At 34.9% G+C, this 27,025-nt stretch overlaps 1 protein-coding gene and 2 long non-coding RNA genes across 4 annotated transcripts in view; 1 reads left to right on the top strand and 2 right to left on the bottom strand.

Annotated features, from left to right (window-relative positions):
- LOC149802737 (uncharacterized) overlaps positions 1-15,865 on the bottom strand; it is a 55,427-nt gene extending 39,562 nt beyond the window's left edge. The window contains exons 1-3 of the mRNA XM_089952144.1: positions 15,727-15,865; positions 6,289-6,877; positions 5,248-5,346 (exon numbers count right to left, since the gene is read on the bottom strand). Of these exons, the coding sequence (XP_089808270.1) occupies positions 5,248-5,346; positions 6,289-6,523 (334 nt within the window). The 5' untranslated portion in view covers positions 6,524-6,877; positions 15,727-15,865. The remainder of the gene's footprint in view (positions 1-5,247; positions 5,347-6,288; positions 6,878-15,726) is intronic.
- On the bottom strand, positions 10,560-13,034 carry LOC149802738 (uncharacterized). 2 transcript variants are annotated; one of them, XR_016419936.1, is made up of 3 exons: positions 11,902-13,034; positions 11,248-11,469; positions 10,560-10,881 (listed from the first exon to the last, which is right to left on the bottom strand). It is a non-coding gene; the product is annotated as an uncharacterized LOC149802738 (long non-coding RNA). The 2 variants fall into 2 exon arrangements; XR_016419935.1 differs by lacking the exon at positions 11,248-11,469.
- Positions 15,866-21,133: 5,268 nt separating the features above from the next.
- On the top strand, positions 21,134-25,947 carry LOC149802736 (uncharacterized). The gene is made up of 2 exons (XR_016420088.1): positions 21,134-22,654; positions 23,316-25,947. It is a non-coding gene; the product is annotated as an uncharacterized LOC149802736 (long non-coding RNA).
- The last annotated feature ends 1,078 nt before the right edge of the window (positions 25,948-27,025 follow it).

The following is a 27,025-nucleotide window of genomic DNA, read 5'->3' as shown; positions in this document are numbered from 1 at the left end:
CGAGTTTAGAAGTCAAAACCTCTTGCTTGGCAAGCATTAGACACAGAAAGAAAGAATGAGTAAGTCTTAAAATGTGTTTAGACTGTAGACTCTCCAGTATACATTTAAGAAATCAATTAAGATGGGCCGTCTAGAAGGCATGAATATAAATAATTAACAAACAAAATACATGCTTTAAGTATTAACCTTTTACAATCAGTTTTCACATTCATCATGCGAACTGTCAATGACTAAACTTACATGACTTGCTACTATTCGATATTCTGTCATCCTACCGTATCCTATACCTGTTTCACTCAAGAACAAATGGTGCATCATTTTAAGAAAACCTCTTAATTACATATGTTAATTTTTTTTAAAAGTAGCGACCTGAACTATCATCACAATGATAAATATGCCTGAAAGCGATGGAAACATCAGCATTGATTAGTGTAGATGGCAAACAGCAATTTAGTGACTATTAAAATTAGGATGGAGAATTTTTACAGAAATAGATTGCAAACCTGTCAATATAACAACATATTCACTTTCGAATGTATAAATAAACCAAAATATAAGCCAAATCTTTATAAGTGAGATCACAATCATTAAAATATGTTGTTTAATGATGTAACTCTCTGAAGCCTATAAAAAGTATTTTGTCACATTGCTACAGGACCTCCAGGCCAACAGTGATCACTGTATCAACGAAAGAAACGTAGTAACGAAAATAACAATCACTGTATCAACGAAAGAAACGTAGTAACGAAAATAACAATCACTGTATCAATCCACGAAAGAAACGTAGTAACGAAAATAACAATCACTGTATCAATCCACGAAAGAAACGTAGTAACGAAAATAACAATCATGTATCAATCCACGAAAGAAACGTAGTAACGAAAATAACAATCTCTTCATTTTGCACGAAAATATTCATCTATTTTACAAATTATTTTTTCGACTTGTGATGATGTAACGTTTCCACTTCACTCGTGAAATATTGCATAAATATACTATTAAAAAAAAAACATTGATATCATCTATGTAGTTATCGATTACCTCTATTTATTCATCCCCTTAAGTACTCACTGCATAACCAAGTGCAGACATTACTGTGTTTTTGTCGTTTTTAATTTAGTTTTTATTTTTCCTTTCCAAGAAAGCATATATTCATTTATTTCAGTTTTAATGCATTTATCTCTATTTTACTTTGCTCTTCCAATTTATATAAATCGTTCCTAATTAATGTTATCGTTTTGTTTAATTAAAAAGTAAAACGTATACAACATCGTTGATTTAACTACTCCTCGATAAACATGTTCTTTTCTATCAGTTTAAGATTTGTATATTCCAGAGGTATGCTCATTTTTAGAGCTGCTAAAGTGTGATCCATTGGTTATTTAATTTTTTCGCTAAAAATACTGATATAAAATCGAAAATCACACGAAAGATCTGAGGATGCCTGCATTCGCATCTATTTTGTTCTCTTTTTCCCCTCAGTCTCTTCCTCGTTTTGTTGGATTTCACCAGTGAATTCATTTCCTGTTCTATATATGATCGAAAATTACTGTAATCTTCCAGAGATTATTATTATTATTATTATTATTATGATCAGTCTCGACTACGTATATCTCACTGTTTATCCTTGTTCGATGGGTTTTAAGTACTTATGAATTTTTTGGCATTGTATCTGCTCCTTCTTTTATATTTTCCAATATTTGTATATCATTTTATAAAATATTAAAATTATGTTTAGACAATTATTCAGCGTCTAAATATTGTTCCTGTTTTAGTCAATCTTTGCTTGTTTGTCAGCCAAAACATTTCTAATTTACGTATTAACATGTGTAACAGTTGCATCACTTGATTTCATAGAACCTAGATTTCTAAAAACGAATTTATTCAAGTTTATGTCATTTTTATTGATTGAAATAGGGTTAGATCTTCCATCCTATCCTCCATGGATCTAAACCCAAGATTACTAGAAAGTCTTAGTTATGATTCTTCAACCATGTTAGCACTATTTACTTGAAAAGAAAACACTTATGCTGCATTCATAATGCAAAAATCTAGTCCGTTTCACTGTCTTCAGCCTTATTGCAAATATTTAATTTGTTTGTGTTGCTTCTGTACTTACTCGCATTTACCATTAACATTGTACAAGACGAAGTCATCACGAAATATATTTGAATAGGTGCAGACTTTAAAAATCACAATAAATATAAATTAGAATAATTATTCTTGGCATTAATCAAACTGAGAAAGTTCTAGAAATCTTTTGGTTTGAAAATTCCAGAGACTGTATACAGTTCAAAAAATATTTCTGTAAACATTGATGAAATCTTTAATGGTTTTCCATATTAGGATGGTCTTGTTCGCACACAGTTAACTTTACGATAACATTTTCTTGAAAATGGAATCTGCTCTGTACTCGATTTTTTTATTTTAGACCTTAGACCTAAAGAAAATAAGATCATACACTCTGATTAAATATCTCAATTCCTTCTTCTGTAGAACCTGTGCTATTTTACCAAAGAAGTATGCCCGTCTTATTTTTGACAAGTTAATTTTATCAGTGGACAATTTATGACATTACTAAAATGTAACTTCTCCAAAGGTGTAATAACCATTTTAAGTGTTTAGTACATTGCATGAGTAGTCATGATTTGGTGGAATATTGATGTTTTTACAAATTATGTTTACTTATTTCAGATCTCGATTGTTCTTGTTGCTGGTTTAATTACAGGTCTGTTCAATAGGCAATGGTATTGTACATTTAGACGACAGTTTTCACACCCGAAAGTAAAAGTGAAACACGTATATCAGTTATAGTAAGTCTAATACTTGGTCGTTTGTTGAATGCCAGTAAAGTGTTCCGCGTCCGGCTGTTACCATTCATACCTTTAGTTTAGTTCGTTTTGCAAACATCGGATCCCTTAATTTTCTCTGTATCTACTAACAGACTCTCCAATGTCAAATCTCAAATTGTAGTTATCAAAAATGCTTAATGGTTGACATGAAAAATAGTGATGTTCTGTGTAGAAGGTTGTTTTCTCTCTAAAAATTATGTAATGGCTCAAATAACTTTAGAATTAAACAAACGTTGCATGACAAGACCAAGATGCAATGTTTCTTTTTAATCAGAAGCTCGTTATTGAATTGACAAAAATGTTCATGCTTCACATAAGATGCTCGTTATTGAATTGACAAAAACGTTCATACTTCGCATACGAAGCTCGTTATTGAATTGACAAAAATATTCATGCTTCACTAAATCATATACTATTGACATTTACTCTTTTGTTAGCTTTTCCCATTTTTTAATTGTTTGCCTAACACTTCTTATAAGGATTTTGTCTATTTTATATATTCATTCTTGTGGTATTCAAAATGTTCTTTCCTATTTCATATGAGTTTTTACACAATCTTTTAAGTTTACTTACTTCAGTTTTGCAATGTTTGTCAAACGATATATATTGTATCGCCCCGCCACAATTACATTCTAAACCCTTCTTCATCAATGATTTCATATATGTAATAATAATTCTTCTAAAATCAACTATCACGTTTCTTTTGATATGCTCAATGTTGGCATCTTTCACACATTATTTTACTCTTTTCCATGGGGCCCCGAGCGGCCTGTGTTCTAAAGCGCTCATCGTTCTGGATCACTGCCATCTCACCTCTGTCTACGTTGGTTCGAATCTCAGGCTCGGCTAACGTGGGTACGTGAGAAAGCATGCCAGTAACTTCTCCTGGGTCTGTGGGTCTTCTCGGGATTTTCCAGAGTTCTTCCTCTACCTGTTAATCTGGCAGCCATGTATAGCCTATCTTGTGCTGAAAAATGGCGTTAAACCTACAGCAACAACAACAAATATTTTCCATCTCTTCGATTTTCATCTCGTTTTACAACTGTCACCATTTCACAGTTTCCATTTATTTGTAGGGCCAACTTTGCAAACTCTGAAGTATTTGAAATAGGTAGGAGTTAAATAAAAGTGAAGATGGGTATTGATTGCAAGTCACTATCTTCCTTCTGAGATACTGTACTATCTACCGAAAGCAACACCCACATAATAAAGTTCTTATGTAGTAGCAGAAGAACGTGAGTGATGACCTTCATCACTCTGACTACTGATATGGAAGATAAATCAAGTATGTGTGAGGGCTAAAATACTGACTGTACAAATGTCGGCAAACAAGAATTCAACAGACTAAATTGTGAAAACATTACAATTTTGTTTTCTCTTCGCTGATTATTATCAACATAATAGGAAATGCAAAATATTTAAATTACAACTTTGTCAATATTCAATGTCATACAAATTTTAGTAATCTTGACTGAACAGTAAAGTCTAAATTGATCAGGTATTTTCTTATTGTCAGCTTGGTAATGCTATCTTATTTTGCGATGCTGGTACCAGCATGATCATCGGTCTATGGTACTAAAATTACCAGGATTACATTTATAATACTTGAACAATTTGCCCTACCATTATAACCAATTCTGAAGCTTTCCCAGCCTATGAGTAGCACACTACAACGATCCTGTATCTGGCATGGTTTTTTGATTGTACTTAAATTTCAGTATCAGCATTTATTTAGATGAAACATATACAAAACTGATGCTGAAAGCAATGATGATAGCAATACATGGAATGGTAATATTTGTTGTCATAGCAACGGGTATGATAACGTGATCTTTGCCTGAAGAAAAAAAGTCTGAATGTGGCGGATGTGCACTGGCCGAGATCATTTTCGGACCTGACTAAAAAGATTGAGCAGTATTCGGACTGCATTAACTTATGACCAAAGGTACATCCATATATGCTGGGGTAAGTTATATTTATATTGTTAAAAACAATTAGCTTAGTTTAAACATTACTACACATCTTATGAACTAGTTTGTGCTTCGATGTGTTTCTGCTTGCTAAAGTTTGCTGTATTTCGCTTCAAGATATTTTAGTTCATTACAATGATAAACTTAACACTACACTCACTAATAAAACCACTTTGGTTTAAGTGACCATACTTTCATGGAAACCCACTTTGCTTCAAATAAGACCTCTTTCAACTATATCTCCTCTTCCAAGAACAAACTCATTCCAAAACAACGTCTAGATAGTAACTCTTTAAAATTACCCTGATGAGGACTAGTACAAAAGATAACCATCAACATGAGAGTCTTATCTAGAAAGAAAAACAAAGGCTCGGATCCATGTTCTACGGGCCTTCTTCCTAATACGTTTATTATAATTGACTCACCTAGTGTATAAATAAACCCTGCGCCAAGAATGGTGTTGTACTTGCCAGCGAAAGCATCCGCCACATACCCTCCAGCCACTGGGATTATGTACACGGTACCTATAGAAGAAGCAGGTGAAACATGAAAATATCCACAGAACCAGTACTAACAATAATAAGAAAAAGAAAAGGAAGCAAAACTTATTATTATTATTATTATTATTATTATTATTATAAATGTCTTTAAACTCATATTGACATATTTTTTTGGTTATAAACAGTCCATATTCATTTAGGGCAATGTAATTTTCATTGTTCTTACTTCAAAAGGATCGTGAGCCTCATCAATTTGCAAAGTGTCAGAATGATAAATGCAAACAGATTGTCCACTTTTCTGACGACATGTTTGAGGGATAAGAAAAGAGAGACAAAATATTTTTCAAAACAATTACACTGGATCTCATATTTGCACGCAGGGTGAATGTTTATGGCGAATATTTTGAAGAGGACCACCAAAGCAAGAAGAGTGCAAGTTAATGAAGATTGCTTTGATGTTTCAGTAAATTTGTTAAACTTTATGCTAAAAATCTCGTCGCAAATTTGTTTGGATTTTTTTTTGGGGGGGGGGGGTATATACGGTTTTTCTAAAGTTCATTTAGACCAAATATGTTGTGAATTATATATCACAGTATGTCATAAATGCATGGAACGCAATAGCTTTTGGACAGGATGTATTTTTCACCTTCCATCTACACAATGTAGTAGCAATGTTTGTCTCGGGGAGGAGGTTGTTCTTTTTAGCTTTTTGGTCTTGTTTTGTTGAAAAGAGTGTGTGCACCTCAAGATCAAATCTAAATTTCTCCTAAGATTCCTTACTTTAATCATTGGTTTCCCTGCTTTCTTTCAGTCATTTTGCCCTTATATAAATTGACAGACCCATATTAGTTAAATATTTACAATTAAATGTATCACCAAGATTTAAACAAAACTATATTTTATTGTAATTACCCCATCCCCCAAACTCAACTTGCAATTATTGCAGGCAATGACGTACTCGCTTACCTGAGAAAACCCAATTGACATTAGATGCCTCGTCGCTGGTCATGTGCAGTTTGGACGTGCAGAATAGCACCATATTGGCCACAATGCTGTAAAAGGTCAGTCTCTCGCATAATTCTGTCAATAATATGCATGCCACAACTCCAAGTCTTTCTTTAATGCTGCCCTTTTTCTCAGGCGGCAATTCCGTGTCCGTGTCACTGCCCAGACTCACATATACATGTTTTTCTTCAGACATGACGACTGCAAGATTCACCCAATACTGAATGAACAAACCAACGTTTGGGTCCAAAAAAGTTGCCTTGTATTGACAAGATTGTTTTCTTGCCTTGGAGATTCCTTCTTATCTAGCCTGTATATAGCATAGAAAACACGCGTCCCACTTACATGGATATATCGACACTCTCTCGAGTACATGTCACCAGAACTTGCCGTAATATGTACATATGTATTTATCTGATTCTCTATCTCAGAGTAAACACCAATCAAATACCGGTGTTTATAAGCTTGATAGGTGCTGTAATGTACCAGAAGTTGCGTAGATCACAGCACAAAACTAGAACGCAAGACCACATCCATTATGCATCTTAACCTAGAAAAAAAAAAAACAGTTCTGGGGAAGATTTCATTTTAACAACAAAATATTTGCGCAGGGAATGAATGAATGAATGAATGAATGAATGAATGAAAATTTATTGTTTGGTACCTTTTATCTAACTTAGGTAACTATTCTCCCATAATACAAAAGAATGAAAATTTAGTGTTTTGTACCTTTTATCTAATGTAAGTAACTTTTTCCCATGATATAAATGAGGTTGCTTTTAACCATTCATTTCGACTGGGAAATTATTTATAATCATAGCCGCTCCTGTTAGAGCGGTTAGAGCGTCCGCCTCGAATGCGGGAGATCGTGGGTTAGAACTCCGGCCGAGTCATACCAAAGATTTATAAAAATGGTATTAGTAGCTGCCTCATTTGGCACTCAGCATTAAGAGGTCAGTGTTAGGACTGGATCTCCTGGTGTCAGGATAATGTGACTGGGTGGGAGATGATGTATCATGTCTGCGACATGATGCAACAGTACTAGACAGCACTGTAAACTGCCACAATGCAGACATCGTACTGATATGACTGGAAAACTCTAAAAGTTAAAAATCGATATCACACAAATCGCACATTTATAATCATATGTCAAGATTAATACTGAAAGCAACTCCGTACTTTCCAAACTTAATCCTCGCAGTGTTGCAGGCATACTTTCGTAATAAGCACTGCCAGTATTTCATGTTTGTGTTCCTGAAAATCGTTCTCAGAATAAATTTAAAAACTTCATTGTCTTGATCATTACTGACACACTTGCACGAGTTATTTTTGACCAACCTCTTACAAACATCGCCCTCATAACTGATATAGATTTGGGTGGAATTATTTTCAACCACAATAGGTGAATATTTTGTAGTTGTCCTAATGGCTCAAGCACGCTTGCAACGTGCTATTTTTCTAATTCAATATTTGTGGACGACATATTGGTAAAGTTTTAAAACATTATATCAGTATCTACCGAAAGATAAAATGTGTCATATCATTTGAATTTATTCAATAGCGTTATTTCTGTTGATAGCCACTGTTAAATAAATCAGCATGGACAACATTGATATTCCTTACAAGACCGCTAAAAACGAAGTCGTAGTGTCTGTAGTCGACCTAAAACAGGAATGGCACTTTCATCATTTAGCATGCTTAGACGATCATTCAGAACGACACTTGAAAGGACATATCAGTTGATCTTATATGTGTTATAGACATGGAATGGCAGTCAGGAACAATTTCAACTTTAATGACAAATTTGTTTCGATTAAAGCATATAACCGACGAATATAACATGTACGTGTGGTTGACTTTATTGACGTGTGTTTGGCAATCATGTTGTTCGTCGATTGAGTACATTTAGTTGCTCATACGTCCGCTCATCGGTCTAAGTTATATCAAGACAAATCAACAAATTATATAATTTATATACATACTAGCTTTAAATATGAATCAATCTTTTAACGACTGTGTACAATGTCCCGTAGCGATAACAACAACAATATACTCACTTACAACAACGTTTAAAATTGCGAGTTTTAAAGCTATACATATGTATACAACAATGGCTTGTCTCTTAAATTCCATCATAACGAGAAGCCGTTTTATTCCCAAATGCTTCGTCTACTCAGATGTATTGCTTTCAGATAAAAAGTCTATTGCCATTGTAAATAACCATAAACACATTGGTGTAACTCTGATGGGTAATGGAAGTTGGCGAAACCACACTGAAGACATTCTTCGGAAAGCATCACAGATGATTGGAATGATGAGAGTTCTAAAGCAACATAGATTGTCTAAGCTATACATACATGTATAATTGTATGTACACTATGTACGCTGTATCAATGATATACCATGAGATGTATAAATTTTTTATCGCAAGGAAATGAGTGGTATATCATTGATACAGCGTACATACTGTATATATATTTAGTTTGTATCAGATACAAATAAACATATTTGCCTTTTGAACGGAACTGAGATTGACTACAGCCAACTGTGTATTGACCGAGTGAATGAACATCTCACAACCCTGCCAAGTGTTTCCGCTACAAAATATAGTTATGTACCTTTTGTAGCTATTCTCAATCAGCTTTGTAAATTGATAAGCTGATTGTTTTCATTTTTGAATTTCTATTTTTATTCACATTGATTAAATCAATACATGACACACTTATGATTTAAACATGAATGATGGTTTTAATGAAGAAAGTAGAGCATAACAAACACATGGTTAGCTCAGCCATTCACTTACCGGCCCATGGAAATTAGTGTGGAATATAAACTAAGCGAAATGATGACCCAACAAGAGGCAATTAAAATATTTTAATATATTTACAGTTGATCTAAGGAATTATTCTGCTTTAATAACAGCACTGCCGGCAATGATATCTCTCTCTCTCTCTCTCTCTCTCTCTCTCTCTCTCTCTCTCTCTCTCTTTTGAGGTCAAGATATAGCGTCATATGATGCAAGCGAGAATTCTCTATACTAATCTTTTCCTTGATTTTCGCCCGTATCTTGGTAGGATGAGTGGGTGAGAGAGAGAGAGAGAGAGAGATGGGGGGACAGACACAAAGAGAGAGGGAGAGAGACATGGGGGGGGGGGCACGGGGGGGGGGACAGAGAGAGAGAGAGAGGCGGCCTTTTGAAGTTTTCATATTCATTAGTAGTAATCGATCTTTTTTACATTATACTAGGTTTAAGAAACAACAACAAAACATTAAACACATTACAGTATGTGTGCAATGTAGCAAAATAAATTTACCATATAGTGTCAATAGGCTATTGCAACTTTGTATCATTGACTATTATGAACACTGTAGATAAATCTTAAGTTAAGTGTACATATACCATTTCATTGATTATAAAAATCTGTTGATAAATATCAAGGAAAGTGTGCACATAAAGTTAAGACGAACCATATTCTTGTAGGATACTTGTTGTAAGTTCAGTTTCAAGGTTTTCATCCAGCTCAAATTTGTTTTCTCTCTCATTTTTTATTTATGCGTATTTTGTCCTTTATTCGTTAGAGGGGACGGGAAACGGAAAAAAGGATTGCAATGAGATTGTGTACCATGTTAAAATTATTTAAATAACAGGGATTATTAATACTTGTTATAGTTATTTTTATACGTCACTGATGATTAAAGAGTAGAAATTCATGATTGAGACCTAGAATCGACGACACAGTTGCAATAATATTTATATGTGCGTATTATTGCACCATGGGAGTATCGCACTTTAATATACCAATACCATTATATCTATCTTTATATATATATATATATATATATATATATATATATATATATATATATATATATATATATATATATATATATATATATATATATATATATATATATATATACACACATACATACATATATAGCGAAGAGAGTAAAGGTCAAACAGAATCTTGGAAAGCAATATAACACAGGATAAATCATGTTGACAATTTTTATTAACAATTATGAAAAATTGTCCATACAAAGTTGAATATTGACCCAACCGAAAATGAATATCAACCTGTATATATACCTAAACTAGAATCAGTTATTTTAATGTAAATTCTGTTGTTGTTTTTTAAATTGTTTGCTTTCAGCAAAAGAAGTAGAAAAAATATAAATTATACAAAGTATTTGGATCACTTCACTTTTTGGAAGAATTTTATTTTCTTTGCCATATAAAGATGTATGACACTGCTAGCTGGCTCTATGGTTGTAATAAAACTCACATTTTCAGATTATGTCCGAAAACTGATGCATAAGGTTGTAATGGGGCAAGAATTATACAACACATATCGCACAATACGTGAAGCTAGGGCCCATGAAATGAACCATCCACCACAAGCTGTAGCCCCTTGGTACAGAAAGAATTTGAACCAATAAAGTTTATAACCTTAGTATCTTCTTATTTAGTATTTTGCTGTTATATGCATGTATGCACATACATTTCTAGAAATGTCCTAAGTGTTCAGATTCGTCTCTCTGTGTGGGTAGACTCTGAAAGGACAAAGTACAGTTTACTGAATAGTATAGTTATCGCACATAATTTCACACCAATCCAATCACCCTATACATGGTTTTATTTTTTAGCATATTGGTTTATGGTGCCTTGGAGGAGGTGGGGGTGTAACGTGTTGTGTATTCTCGTTCTATCTCTGTCACACACACACACACACACACACACAATTCAGCTTAATTGGTCCTAAACTTGTCATTTTTATTTGCAGACCACCTTTTGGTTTTTAAATCCAGCTTACCAAAGTGTGCGATTATAAAAATGTTCATAAAAATGGATTATGCAAAGGTTTTCATTTTTCTCCAAAAGAGATTTTTTCTTGCTGTTGATGCAAGATTAGTACTCACTTATGGATCTGGTCGTTCTCCATTAATCTACCATTTTCTTGAACGTACTCATAAAATGAAGTTTCTAAGACATGTATGTTCAAACAGTTTGAAACGAATCCCTCGTGGTTTGTGGTACAGATAGAGGGATATTCTTCACTATTCTCTTCTAAAACTGACTGAGATTGGCAACAAATATTCTCTTCTTGGTTGGACATTGGCACACATTTATTACACAAGCACCTGTGTCGGGGAAAAGGGTTAAAATTACTTGAAGAGCTGTTGCCTGTTTGATATATTAAATGTCCATTTCTTTGAAGAACATGCATCCAATTATGATATGTACAAGTCTAATCAATAATTGTTGGATTAAATCAGGCTATAGAAAATGAAAACCAATTTTCATTCCCCCAAAAGCCGGCAAGAAAAACTCTTCCTCTGAATTGTAATTGTCCTTTTTAAAAGTGTCCTGACTTAACAGAAAATTGTTTAAAAAAATCATTTTTTTTAATTACAGAAAATGATTTTTTTTTTAAAAATCGTAATGAGTACAAAATTCTAGCCCCTACCTCATTTATTCAATTAGATTTTGTACCGCTATTCAATTTGGTATTTAAAATTAAAAGTAGTTCATAAATGATATGTACAGATTTTTTAAAGACTAAGATTACTTACCAATTTGCGTTTTCGAGCCACTTTGCTTCTTTCTACACCAGGCTGACGATCGATACTCCATTGGAGTATCCAGATCATCTCCCTCGTCAGAATCTGACGAATCCTGTTCATCTTTGTCACACGAATCTATCTCCGGTTCATACATGCAAGGTTGGATCCTAATGGAATATTCTACTCCGGGAATGTCATCGGTTTTTCATAAATTTCATCGTAACGAGTAAGAATAAAAGGTAAACAATTTTCAGAAAATGAACCTTATACATATAGCAACTTATATATGAAGTTTGCGCGAATTTCAGGTTTGCATGTTTGTCCCCTTTAAGGATTCGTCCTGTGCTTGCACAACTAATGTCATTTTGAAATCTCCATATCCAGCACATTTCATTTCACTTATCTACAGCTTATGGTCCTATGAGATTGAAGTAGCATGTGTTATCTCTAGTCATATCTGGCCTCTGATTTGGAACAATGTGGAAGAGTTAAATTAGCTTGGATAACCCCCTCGATAAGGTGCTAATACAAGGGCCTCACTACTACATGTCCTATGTACCGGGCAAATGTCACCAGGTTTAGTTCATACTACCTCTTTGGTTAAAGACCTCAGAGACACCGCTTATTTCATAATTAGGGACATTCAAATCACTGTTCTGTGAGACAACCTGTCTGCAGCAACATTGTCCAATTACAGGGCCACCTTTATCGTTATTGGCATTAATTACATTATGCATCTCTGTTGCAAACCAATGCACTGGTCCCCCTACTATGCTGTTATCTATCCTAAAAACAGACTAAGTACCTTACAAGTAAGTCTACAATGTAGCATTTGTTATTGTTTGTTTAATATGTACACCCATATAAATTAAACATATATGTTGTGTTTTTGCCTCAGATACAACTGTGCGGTGTAGTGCTTCACTGCCCCTTGACCAAATGGTATAAGTTGCACAGACCCAACCTACCAAATATCTTGGATGTCCATTAGTGGTCAACTTTACTTTTAAAATCTGGCAGTTTCGTCTTTTCAAATTGCTACGAACATTTAATTTACGTGTTTCAAAAACTTTGGAAAATTATGTTTCTTATTCTGTAAATATGAAGTGTATCAATGTTCTTACATTTCAAACTGATTTTGACGCAGAACTGATATTTTGTTCTAAATAAGTTATTTATATTTATAATTCCATGAATTAGGGAAGATATATAGCACATTTACTTTTTGAGTCTTCAAAGCATCTGATCTAAAGCTTATACATCGTTGAACATAAGCACAACATAATTTGTTGTTGTTGTGAAAATCAGAGTTCGTCATGAAAAGTATTCAGATTTGGAAAGAAAGCAGGAATATGTGTGGTATGTAAATGTAAACGTTTAACTAAATGCTGGCCGAAATAAAGTTGACGTGTCAGAGGCTTGTTCGCAAGATTATATATGGCTCTTACATTTTTCATTTTGTACACACCAACGAAGCTAAAACACCAATGAAGTCACAATGCTGACAATTCCAAGTGTTTACAGATGTCATTTAATAATTTAAAAATTTTATACTTCGAAATATCGAAAGAAAAACTATTCTTTTTGTACTTTTACTCACTTCAAACGAACCTTTTTTGTTGATATTTTCTCGCTTAACCTTACGAGAACTGGCTTTTCTCATTAGAGATTCAGCCTGTAAATGGTTGAATTTATTCTGGCAAACATAATATTTTGGAAAACTCTTATGTTTGCGGAATGAACAGCCAATTTATTACACCTACCTACTTCACATTTCTGAGTGTCACCCTGTAAAGTAGAAGGCTTTTGTCTGTGCTTGCCACTCAAAGTAGTGAACGACCAGAGGAAACAAGAGAGTGTTTCTGTGCAAATTAACACCAACAGACTAGCTGTGTTGAATCTGGAGACCGGTTATCAGGTAATGCCGACATGCCGGACAATTCAAGTAAGAAACGCTTACTCGATTTCACGATGAAATTTGCCGTATCCTTGTAACGGAACAGCTATTTGCATTTGAGAACTTTGAGTCAAAAAAATTTCTAGTAGAGGTATATCCTACAGTTGATCTTGTGCAATTTTATTTTCTTTATCTAATCAATTAATTTTTGATATTCTGTATACGGGGGCTCGTGTTGTTCTATTTTGTATATCTGCTAAAATCTCCTTTTATTCCATCCATTAATTTCATATTTTTTCATATTCGCTCGATCCGGGCTGTAACACGGTGCTCAATCATCCTCTAGAAATAGATAACCACCATCAAAAGGTGATATACCACAACACAGGGTCCCAGTATTAGATGTCCACTTTACCCGGCAAAAGTCGCCAGAATTAATTCATACTACCACATTGGGATAGAGTACCTAAAAGACCTTCTTCATTGTTGATGTCAACACCACTGTTCAGTGTGCAAGAACCTCTCTGGTAGTTCTACATTTTCTATCACAGGGCCACCTTTATATTTATTAACAGCGAAACACTTTGCATTTTTACAACAAACAATGGTATTGGTCCCGTCACTATGGATAACCTAGGTGTGCTATTGTTTGCCCTACCAACTGCCTGATCATCTGATACATTTGGAAAAAGCACATTGTTTATTTAATGTATACCTTTAAATGTTTCAAAAGCTTCCTTATAGATTACCTTAACAATTACTGTGAGATATCGTGTTTTCATTGCCCTTTGACCATTACAAGTTGCACATACCCAGGTTACCACCTGCATTAAATGTCATCACTGGTCAACTTTCATGTCTAAAATTTGGCAGTCGCCTGTTTTACAATTAACTTAATTTACTTTTTTAAAAGCTTTTATAACATCGATTTTTATTATATATTTTCTTTAAATTAAATTATTTGATATCTTATATAAATTTTATACTAGTTTTCAGACAAAATTATGTTCTATTATGCATGTTGTACATATTTATGAAAATTTAATTTCCATATTTGAATAAAAGTTTGTAGAATGCAATTTTTTAAAATGAAAATGGTTCATTACAACTTGAAATTTTCTGATAGAACTTATTTCGTGTTACAGTTAAGTTAATCCTGTTTCGAAAACTTCTTATAATTAAGAAGGATATGGCAGAGATAACGTTTGAGTCATACAAATATCTGCTACAAACATTGTACTTTGCTGAATGTTGTAAAGCTCCTAGTTCGCCCAGAATATATTTTCTTCAGATTTTGATGGGTAAAATTAATATGCATAATGCATACAAATATAGAAACGTCACCAAAACTATCAATAAGAAAAAGCCCGATCCAACCCACCTCACATTTATCACTTCCAGGTCTAGACATTCGTATGTAGTCCCTAACCATTTCTAGAGAACTAGAGAATTGTTTCCTCTTGTGTGGCAGTGTGGCAATATGGCTACAGTTCAGTGATTAATCAAGTACTGATGCTGGCCAGGAAGTTAAAGGTGTTATCCGTGGCACTTTGCTCTGTTTAGAAGTTCAGTATCTCCCAACTACCATGAAAAGTTCAAAACTGAAACAAGTGTGGAGAATATAAAGCGAAAATAACAACGTGTCGAGTTCATATGAGACACTGCATTGTTCTGGCTAAAGAGTAAAACTGAGAGACTATTGTAACACTAATATTTTTTCTCATTCTGGTGTAAGTGGGGCATGCGTGTTTTTCTTTACAGTCGTTTACAAGGTCAGTCGAAGATCAGTAGGGAATTAAATCATGTTGCAATCAGAATTGTGAAAAGGTCTTATACCAGAAAATTCTAAGCGGGATTAACGGGATCTGCGCCGAGAGATTTTTTTTATATAACCCTAATCGTGATCTATTCATTATGCATATAAAATGAATACCCACCTTAATAGCATATAGGTTCAAAGAACGTATGCGAGATGGAACTTAAACCAGTAAGAACCTATCCATCCTGAGAATGTAAATTAGTAGGAGACGTATACCTATGATCACTTGAGTTTTAAAGTCACTGTTTCATACACGTTAATAAGTGGCCTTTCTAACACAAAATCACGCACCTGCTCAACTGCCTAAAATAGATTACCTGACTTACTTATCTCGCACTTAGCTACTTTATTGACGCTTCTTCTTCAATACAGAGGAGCGTCCACGATTTCGGAATATTTATGTCATGACTGTGTAATAACACCAGGCACGTGATGTTACCAGGCGGAGTAAGAAGTACATTTATAAAACTTTAGTAGCATCTTTAAGGACACTGAAAATAGTCCTTTTCGGTATCTTGAACCAAAGCGAAGGACAAACATATAATTTTTGCATTTTTTTAAAACTGTGTTAACTTACTTTGTTTAAAACAACATTTTTATATAAAACGTCATTGAAGGTAAAAGGTAAAGGTCGGATCAAGGAATATCAACAGAAAAGGTAGCGATGTAAGTAAATGGATGTATAAAGCACTGACAGCAGTTTGCTTTTTTCAAACGTCAGCCCAAAATTTTCAGAATAATTAATTATATGCCTGTGATCTATCTCTCCAATATATGTGATAAAGTTAGCTAGGTCAGAACGTCATGTGAGATATGTCTTTACCACAATCGTCCGTGTATTCGGCCGTGTTTTTTAGTCTAGTACAGCTTTTCGAGTTGAAAGAAAAGCTGTTGCACTTTTTATCTTTCTAAGTTCATATTTTTCTTTATTATTTAAAAACATTTCAAGTCAAAGCAGAATCGAAGACTGTAAGATTATGTTTTGTATTTCTCGCTTAATCTTTTGGTTGGGGAAAGGGGCACCCCCTGAATTAGTTACTCGGTGGGGGGCAAACATGTAATAGTCATCTATTAAGTTTAAGAATATAGGCCAAAGCATGTTTAGAAGCGAATTGCGAAATCGGGGGCGGACGGAGGAGACGGGGAACTTTATATTTTACCTTCTGAAGTTTGTATTACTTTGTCCAATTCAGATGCTGTGTATTGCCTTTAACAGGACTGGCTCGATCACGTCGATAAGTGTTTGTGTAAACACAGCCTTTTAGTCTCTATTTAAGTGTTGTGCTTGTTTTATTATTATCTCAATTGTCATAATTCTTTACCCTCGTATCTTGTTCAGGAATATGAGAACAATAATCTTTCATTATTCATTGGTGCTATATAAAACTTAACCGTCAGGATCAGCAATTTGGATAAAACACTCGGCAAGCCCTCGCGTCTGATTCAAAAGTTTGAACTTGGGTGAAATGGTCCTATACTACCCCCGATCGAAGGATTATTTTATCCACACATTCCTAAATTTATATGATCGTGTTTTCCAGTACAGAGCAACGGTGAGGAATATATCTGCCATCACGTGATTGTTGTTTTCATCACATTACCTTCGGAGTTTATCATAAAGTACACATACATATATACAAGCACACATAACAAATCAAACCTACCTGATTAACTTCATTACTTCCCAGTCTATCAAATATATATATATATATATATATATATATATATATATATATATATATATATATATATATATATACACATACATACATACGTGTGTGTGTGTGTGTGTGTGTGTGTGTGTTTTAGCGTAATGTATGATGTATTATAACTAGAGCCCATGCTGATATGTCTGTCTCGGTTAATCTTAATACAAATGTGTACTGTCATTTTTACCAGTTCGTATCTGTATCATACCGCAAGCTATCTTCAGCACACAATTTCCAGACTCTTTGTGTTCAATACTTACGCGGTCTCTACTACTGTTTCTTGAATGCTGATAAGTGTGGTTAAAAAGTTATTAAAAGTTTTCACTAAATTCGTCAAAACAAATGTAAAATGTATGCTTTATCTTAAAGTGAGAAAATTGTTCAATGGCATTTTTGTTTTTTTAAAGCTGTATCAATATTCATCAAACGACATTTTGTTTTACAGCCTTAGTTTTGTTCAGGTTCGCGAAACAAAAATAAATGAACAAAATATACTTCATTATGTTTCGATGTTGGATAGGAAACTTTCACTCTTGGAATCATAACTAAGACCCTAAGCTGGAATTGTCATATCCTAGACCGATGCATATGAAGGATTTTATTCAATATCCGATCTTGTAATTCTTTGTTACTACTTTTTTTGTGTCAGTTTGAAGGCATTCATTGATTGGGTTTACAAACAATAGGGTTCATTTATGTGACAGTTAAATTTAAGTTATATGTTCCTTTTGATGTTTCAATTATCACACCCCTGACCTTCAACGTTTATCAGCTCATGCAACCTACGTCTAGAAATTGTTTGGCAACTGGTGCAACCGTACAAAGGTCATACATGGTCTAAGATTCATTTGTCTCATTCGTGTCAGCTAGGTTGACTGTACCCTTATCCACCCGCTGACAAATAAACAAACTGGCGGCTAGATAATAATGTTTGTCTTTTTATTCGAGAACAGGTTGAAGCATGATTGAGTGCGCTGGCTTTAGTTTACATAGAACTGTTTTTTCTTTGTAAGTTCACGCATCGTACTCTAGCCGTTAATGTGAAAATGCAGTCCATGAAAAACATCTTTTCTGGAGAATTGAAATAATGTTCGGCGATATAAGCAATTCTCTCTCAGCTTTCGAATGTGACAGGATCAACTTTAAAAATAAGGTTTTATATTATATATATCTCGGAGGGTAAGTAGGTATGTATTAAGCTACTTTATTCACCTACAAAATTTTCCTCAAAGTTGTTACAAACTCAGCTCAGTAAAAAGTTACCTTTGTGATCGTATACGATGGTTTTGTTCCTTGATCCAGAACACATCGATTCTTTATCTTTCAAATTTCAATTATTGAATTTGCATAATACAAGCAATTTTGCTTCCTGAAAGTAAATTTTTTTATTCGTGTTCACCAGCTAGTCACCTGTGTATTGTTCACTTATTGTGGATTACATTCAGTTACTCTACAGCCAGTTTGCAAGTTTTTCAGATTGAAATATATGTCATAGTGGGTACTAGTGCACTTGAGCTAGAAATATGTGTTTTACTGCTAGGAAAATGAGATGTTTCAATATATAATACTCAAGATATGTTTCTCAACAAATTTCAGGCAGCTGGTTACCTGAATATTCCGAATAATTGCACATAAATAATTTCCCCATAGCACAGCGTATAATTACGAAATCACAAGTATTGGCATTAGATTCAAAGTGTTACATGCAACATAACAACTAATACCTGGGTTAAATGGCGACAATGCAAAGAACTAACATTAAGCTGGCCTACATGGAGATCAAACTTAACTCAACTTGAAATTTGAAAGTTTTATAAAGTACAGTATGTGCAAGGAGCAAAGTCAATTCAGTCAGATATTGTAGATTTAAGAAGCGCCGAAAATATCCCCTCGTCTTAGAAGAATAGTGCGGTTATAGGTGTTTGTTTGTGCGTATCCTGCAGACAAAGTTTTGACACGTCATTTCTTTTGACATACCTCTTAACAGTACTGTTTGTGTCCCATCCGATTGGGCAAACGTTAACGGAAACACCTTTATCTTGAAACTAAATAGGACATACCTCTTAACAGTTACGATCCGGTGGCCTAGTGGTTAGAGAGTCCGATCGGGTGCAGAAGGTTGCGGACTCGAACCCCGGTCGAGTCATACCAAAGACATAAAAATGGTACTAACATATGCCTCGCTAGGCGCTCAGCAATACCTTTATGGCCATACTGAGGGTTGGGGGATTAGTTATTTTCATTTAGGATCAAGTAGACACCATAAGAGCGTTATGATGAAAACCCGATGTCAATATGACTTCCTCTTTAAGAGGAGTAGCTTCACTAAGATTATCAAGATGACAACATAACGGATATCAGATCAGCAGCATTTTAACAAATATCAACAAAACATTATAAGCAGTGTTTGATTACAACTCCAGGATGACTATTCATTCAGAAATAGTGATAACATGAACTTCAAGGTGGCCATTGTGGAAGTCGTAATAGACCTCAGCTCATTACTATTTTCAACAGGACCGAGCTCACGCCATACGAAGTATTTTGGTGAAAACTCCATGTTAATATGACTTTCCGTTCAGGAGGAGTAGCGATAAAATGACTTTGATGTTTGGTTGTGCTAGGGACCATATTAGACTTTAGATCAAAACCATTTTCATTTAGGACCAACTCGACATAAGAAACCTTGTGTTGGTACTATCATCCATTCTGAAGGAGTACCAATGAATACAGTTTCAAGACGGGCGCTGTGCGGTGTCTGCCTTGAAGGCTAAACTGGACTTCAGATTAGCACCATTTGTATATAGTATCAACTAGACATTAAAACATGCATTTTAATGAAAACCGTATGTTGATATAACCATTCATGTAGAAGCAGTCGATAAGATTTTCAAGAAATTAACAAGACATCATAAAAGTTTTCTGGGGGTGAAAATACCATGTTGATATAACCATATATTGAGGAGGTATAGCAATAACAAGACTTTCAAAATGGCTGCCATAGTGGCCATATTGGACATGCTTGTAGTTCCAGCTTCATCTAGGACCATCTAGACGATGGGATAATGTGTGTGTAAAGTTTCAGAGCAGTCCTCCAAGCAGATTAGGATGAATAACGATAACAAAATTGTGTTGATAGACTGACTACGAATAACAGATCATGCAATTCACTCTGCTAAAAGCTCAATTACGTAATCATAGGCGTCTATATCACGTTGACAAATAGTGCATTTAAATCACGTCATAGGTCACAACTATTGGTTGAAGTGACTTCAAAATACCCAAGTTTATGACTTGGTTTAACAGTACCTGCTTGTTGCGGGTTGGTTTGTTATATCTATATTTTACTCCCAGCTGACCCTGGATTGTAATTCACGCCATCTGGATTATTAGCAAATAGCTTATCAAACTACGGCTTCGTGGGATATACAATAGACCTGATGTGGCCTCCTCCAGGATATCGTATAGGGCCACTTATGGAGGAGCCGGGATGTCTAAGTTGTTAGTCTGCTGGACTCACAACTGAAAGATTGTGGTTCGAATCCTTACATAGGATCAGAACGAGCAAGACACTTTACTTGAGTTGTCTCAGTGTTAAATAACCAAGTTCTTTTGCACTCTAAGCGGATGCACTCTAAAGACGATCAAGATATTGTACTAGTATAAGTTAAGTCCCTTTAATCATAAAATTGTGTTGGGTGAAACCATTGCAACATTTCATTAACTACACGTTACTCTCCAATGTGGTAGATGACTCCACAGTTTCTGATAACGTTTTCCAGAAAGCCAATTTCATTAAAGGAAGTTTATATTAGATTTAAAATTTCGAAAGAAATAAAGTTTAAGAAATATTTGATAGCTTCATTTGAGTCATGCTAGATACTTATTTCTTTAAGTGCAAGGTCAATAGCATTTCACAAGTGTCGTGGAATCTTTTGACGGATTATAATTCTTTAGCAAAATTAAACACCTTCATTTAACATTCGCTCACACTTTCACTTGGTTTTTAATTTACACCATTTCTGCCATACACACGTTGCACATTATTTAAATTGCGTTCTAACATAATTCTTTCGATTATGTTGGTTTAATGTGCGGGATTTTGTGGTGTACACCTTATTCGAGCCATTGGAATTGCACGGGATGTTCGAGTACATTTTATTATTCTTTTTATTTACAAATCCTCTTTTTATCAGCAGTTGGGGTATAATGAACGTCGATTTCTTTCAAGTAAGAATAACGATAAGAGACTGTTTCCTCTATGCAAACGTCTGCAGTGTCACTGGAGAACGTTCTTGACCTGGATTCATCGGTATCAAGCTCTTGCCTTATACAGGACAAATTGTGTATGAATCGCACCGTGCCTGATCCCAATATGCTATAGTAATCGTTGAAATTACGACGGTATGCAGTGTGCAAGGATAAAGTAGCCATGATTCCTATATTAAGCTGACACTTAGATGGTACATCCCAGAATGGAAACATAATTCTTGCAGGCAGGAAGATGAAAACAATGTCCTGGTGATGGTGACGAGTGAAAGCAAGTCCTTTCATTAACACATTTACTGGACTGCCTTTGTACCATTTACAGGACTTGAAATACGACAGTTATGACTTTGTGACGTTTGCGTGACCTGAAATACTGCAGAAATGACTTTAAGTTCCTTGAAATACTACAGAACTGGCTTTGTGGCTGCGTACGTGCCTTGGATATAGTACAAGACTGACTTTGTCACTGTGTACGTGCATTGGAATAATACAGGAATGACTATGTGATGTGTACATCACATGTATACTATGTAACGTTTGCTAAGTCCCAGCTATAAAGACATGTATAAACTACAATCTACCTGTTTTGAAAATAGTACCGCGGTCATTTGTTTGATGTATAAAGACTGCCGCAGGCTAGTGTTAATCTCTTACGCAAGGTTAATGTGACCCTCAAGAGAGCGGAATATTGAATCGATGCAGGAGATATATCGTGCCAACTGGTCCAATGCTTGCCGTATCACACCTACATGTTGAGGTTTGTTTAGAGATCAGAGAAAACCCGCGGAGTGAACGAGGCGTATTCCCATCCATCCTCACGTGGACAGACAGCAAGAACGATATTGTCCGCTAAGTTTGATTGGATCGGTTCACAGCGATATCCAATCGGAAATGAGATAGAGGCTGTGATTACAATTTAGATCAGAATTAAAACTTTCTAACTCGTAAGCAAAATGTCATTAGTTCTCCTGCGAAGATTTCTGTGCAAATAGGATTACTCCGAGAAAGCCGCTTATAATTTGGCAGTAAAACATACGATATTCTAAGGAAATACAAAGCTTCAAAAAGGTCAGTATTTTCTCAATTTTTGCAGAATATTACGTCATTGTAATTGTAATTATTTGTAGTAGTTATATTTAATTACTAGCATCGTTCAGTATGTAGAATTATCTTTGTAGCGTTTCATTTACATGCGTACTTGAGAATTGGGCTCGAGCTTTTTGTAAAGAATTATGTAGATTGCTAGCTTGTGGTCAGAATTAATTTTGTAATTCGCTATTAGGTTACTACGTAGTAAACTAGTGCATTTATTCATGTGCTATGTTAGAATTTACACATGCTTGAATTGTGAATTTGGAAAATGGTTTAAGTGTTTACGATTAGTTAATATGGATGTACGGATATATCAGAGCATGGATAATTGAATATTTGTGTACTTTGTATGAGTTGTAATGTAAAGAAAATCGTCGGATTATTGTGATATTGTTTAGTATAATGGAATTAAGAATATGTACTTATGTGACGCAATTAACTGATGTCAGTATGAGAAGTAACTGATACCGTGCTTTTATTACTAAATTGTTTTACCATACAAGAACGTATGAGAATTTCAATGGGAATGAATGAGTGACCGAAAAAAAAGTAACAGCCGTTATCTGATGATAGATTGTGTGTTGTGTGAGATGAGAGGGCTAAGGAAAAATATTGTACCGTCTTTGTGTTTTCACAGGAAGCTTTTTAGGGGACAAAACTTCCGGTTCAGTTGAGTCTCGAGTCTCCAAGAGGTGGAGACGGACGTGAGACTAGCAGAGCAGTAGGAGTCGACCAAAGTCTAGTCGGTGGAGAGAAGGTGTATAGAAGGTGGAGGAGAAGAAAAGGAGTCGAGGAGGAGAATGAAATTGGCGAAGGTTGGGAGGAAGATGAAAAGGAATTGGGAGGAATAGAAGAAAAGAATACACATATGAGTAGAATATAAGGACAGGTGGAAATCTATCTCACACTAATAATCAAGTGATGCAGTTGGCCAGTGCTGTCCAACCCGCGGCCCGCGGGCTGATTTTAAATGGCCGGCCAGAGTTCGAGCAGCTATATAGTCGTTGCTTTTCAATTTTCTGCTGCGGCCCTCGGCTTCAAGAAAATCATTTGTCAGTGGCCCATGGTGTCAAAAAGGTTGGACAGCACTGCAGTAGGCTATTACAGGGTTAAGCGGAAGAAGAGTACTTGGGAAATTTGAATCATTTGACTACTGAATTGTTATTCGTTGAATTTCACTTTTTTGTATTTAACCGTCGGCATTGCTGACTGGGGGCTCGGAGCTTTACATGTATCTTTCACTAATTTAACTTGCAACTAACATCGAGCTTGGGTGGGACTTCTACAATAATTTAAATGAAATATTGGGAGCACCCCAGGCCACAATCAAACCTTCACATACTACATAATTAACTTTGTGACCGTGCACGTGCCTTGAAATTGACTTTGTGACGTCTACATGACTTGAAATACTACAAAAATGACTTTTGACCGTATACGCGCCTTGAAATACTATAAAATTAACGTTGTCACTGTGTACGTGCCTTGAAATACTACAGGAAGAATTATGTGACCGTGTACATTCCTTGAAATACTACAGGATTACTTCGTGACCGTGTGCGTGCCTTGAAACACTAGAGAATTGATTTTGTGACCATGTACATGCCTTGAAATACTACAGGATTGACTTTGTGAAGTAAACATGCCTTGACATGCTGCGAATTTGACTTTTTGACTGTGTACGTGCCATGAAATACTGAAGGATTGACTTTGTCACTCTGTACGCTTCTTGAAATACTACAGGCACGACCTTGTGACCGTGCACCTGCTTGAAATACTAGACGATTGACATTTTGACCCTGTAGTGACTGTCACTGTGTTTGTGACTTGAAATACAACATTAATGAATTTATGACCGTGATTGTGCCTTGAAATACTACAGGATTGACTTGGTGAAGTGTACTGCCTTGAAATACTACAGGATTGACTTTGTGAAGTCTACGTGCCTTGAAATACTACAGGATTGACTTTGTGAAGTGTACGTGCCTTAAATTACTACAAGACTGACTTTGTGACTGTACGTGCCTTGGAATACTACAGGATTGACTTTGTGACCGTGTACATGCCTTGAAATACTGAAGGATTGACTTTGTGACCGTGTACATGCCTTGAAATACTACAGGATTGACTTTGTGAAGTGAACTGCCTTGAAATACTACAGGATTGATTTTGTCACTGTATATATGCCTTGAAATACTACATGAATGACTTTGTGACCGACTACGTGCCTTCAGGATTGACTTTGTGATATGTACGCAGCATTTAAATACTGCAAAATTGACTTTGTGACCGTATAGAGGCATTTAAATGCTCTATCGCTCCTTAAATTAATTTTACTTAAAACAAAAATGTATTTTTTTATTCCGCTAAGACAAGTAGATTTTCACTGTTTTGTTCTCGTTACATTAGTCATCTTGTAGGAACATCTTTGCCAGTGAGAAATAGTGTAATTTTATTTATTGTTAAAAGCTGGATATTGTTGATACAAATTTGTATAAAAGTCTCCAAGTATAATACCTTGTCTTTCATAGATTACAAGAAACAATTCTTTGCAGTACCCTGAAGAACAGTCTTCGTAACATAATAAATCAAATACTGCATGCTTTAAATGATGATATTTGTGACAAGATAATTACTGATAATAATAATATCAAGGTACGAAAATGTAAAAGTTAAATTCAGTATTACCAGTGGCCTTACGTGTCTGTTATAAGTAGTTTTTCGTCTTTCTTGTTCTACCTTGGAGCTAGAACATTTAACTTAATATATCCCAATAATGTGTGGGTAGGAAACAAAGACTTTACGTTTCATACCTCAACCATCTAAACAACTCGGCATGGACACTTACTATTCTTTGGTACTGTTCTTTCGTACTATTATCAAGGCCGCCGATTTTACGTAGGATGTATACATTGTATGTGTATTATGACGTCATTTCCTCAGACGTATGGCTTCTAGACCAAGATCAACGTTGGTGGGTCTCCGATATTCTAAGCATTTGAGGAGAAAATCTGAGACCATCATTCCTACCGCCGCATGCTTGTTTTATTGGGAGTGAATAATTTCTACCTATTACTGTTGGCTAATATAATGTTTGCAGGACAATCATAATTTGATAAAAATGAACAATTCTGTCACGCCACTTTAAGATATTTCTATCAGTTCAGAAGCAGAAGTGATAGAACTATTACCAAAGGCTGATGTGCTTTTCAATATATAGTGTATCGTCAAATTTTCGATCAATAAACAGAACGGATAATTCCAGCTCAGTAATCTTAAAACATATATTATAAATTGTTGCCCGATTATAAGGGACGACGAACGGTCAGCTCTAATGACACATCATCCAGTAATCTATTCCAGTTCTGTTTTCCAGAAACCATTCAAGTGCATGTCCAAAAAATTTCGAGTCACAATATTGCTTTATTTTTTCAGGCCTCCACAAGAAAATAGAATTTTAGAACTGTCAAAATATTCCATACTTTGCTTTATATCGCTGCCAGCAAAGTTTCATCAATAGCAATGCACTCTCTTTTGTTGCTTAGTCTTAAAATCTTCCTTTCATGTCTGGAAACTTTGTAGGATCAAAACTGAATCTAAAGCTCAAAGTTATTTAAAAAAAAGTTATTAGTATATAACTTCAGTCAAAATAAAGATACAGTTGCAGAACCTAAGTATTTGCAACTTTTGTTTCACTACTTCCTTACAAATTTTAAATCATGCAGATTTACTATAAGTATGACATCATTACCTGGAATCTTAAGTATCAGCTCGAGTTTCGTGCTCAAAATGTTCTGAGACTAGATGACTTAGAGCCAAAGTTTAATTCCGTTCACATTGGCGATATTTACAGCTAAAGATCTAACCATATAATTACAAATCTGTAGCAACCTTTAGTAACAAGCATTTTGATTGGTTCAAATCGCACCATATTACGCAAAATACTTCTATGTTGTTAGTTCATAATACCACAAAGAAACAATATATGTATTCGTGCGCATTGTGTGTGTGTGTGTGTGTGTGTGTGTGTTTTCAATGTTTGCAAACAATGGTTACCACATAGGTATATTGTTTAATTTTTGAGAGTCATTATTTTTACAATTATGTTCAATGTTGACAATTGAGTATTTTATTGTATAGGATTTCTGAAGTAATGATACTTTAAAATCGATTACACACTGCATACGTCAATGGCCATTGCTAAACTGCATTAGTTAACTCATTCTATGATCTATGTTGAAGCGTATGACTTCGTGAATTCTGTCAAATATGAGTTCATACTATGCTAAAAGTTTAAAACTAAGTAAGTTCATAATGGCTATGATGTACAATAATGTGTTACAATAA

Source organism: Sinohyriopsis cumingii, chromosome 3, assembly GCF_028554795.1.
Source record: "Sinohyriopsis cumingii isolate HCF-2022 chromosome 3, ASM2855479v2, whole genome shotgun sequence".
In the NCBI taxonomy this organism is placed as follows: domain Eukaryota; kingdom Metazoa; phylum Mollusca; class Bivalvia; order Unionida; family Unionidae; genus Sinohyriopsis; species Sinohyriopsis cumingii.
This window is presented reverse-complemented; position numbering and strand designations above follow the sequence as displayed.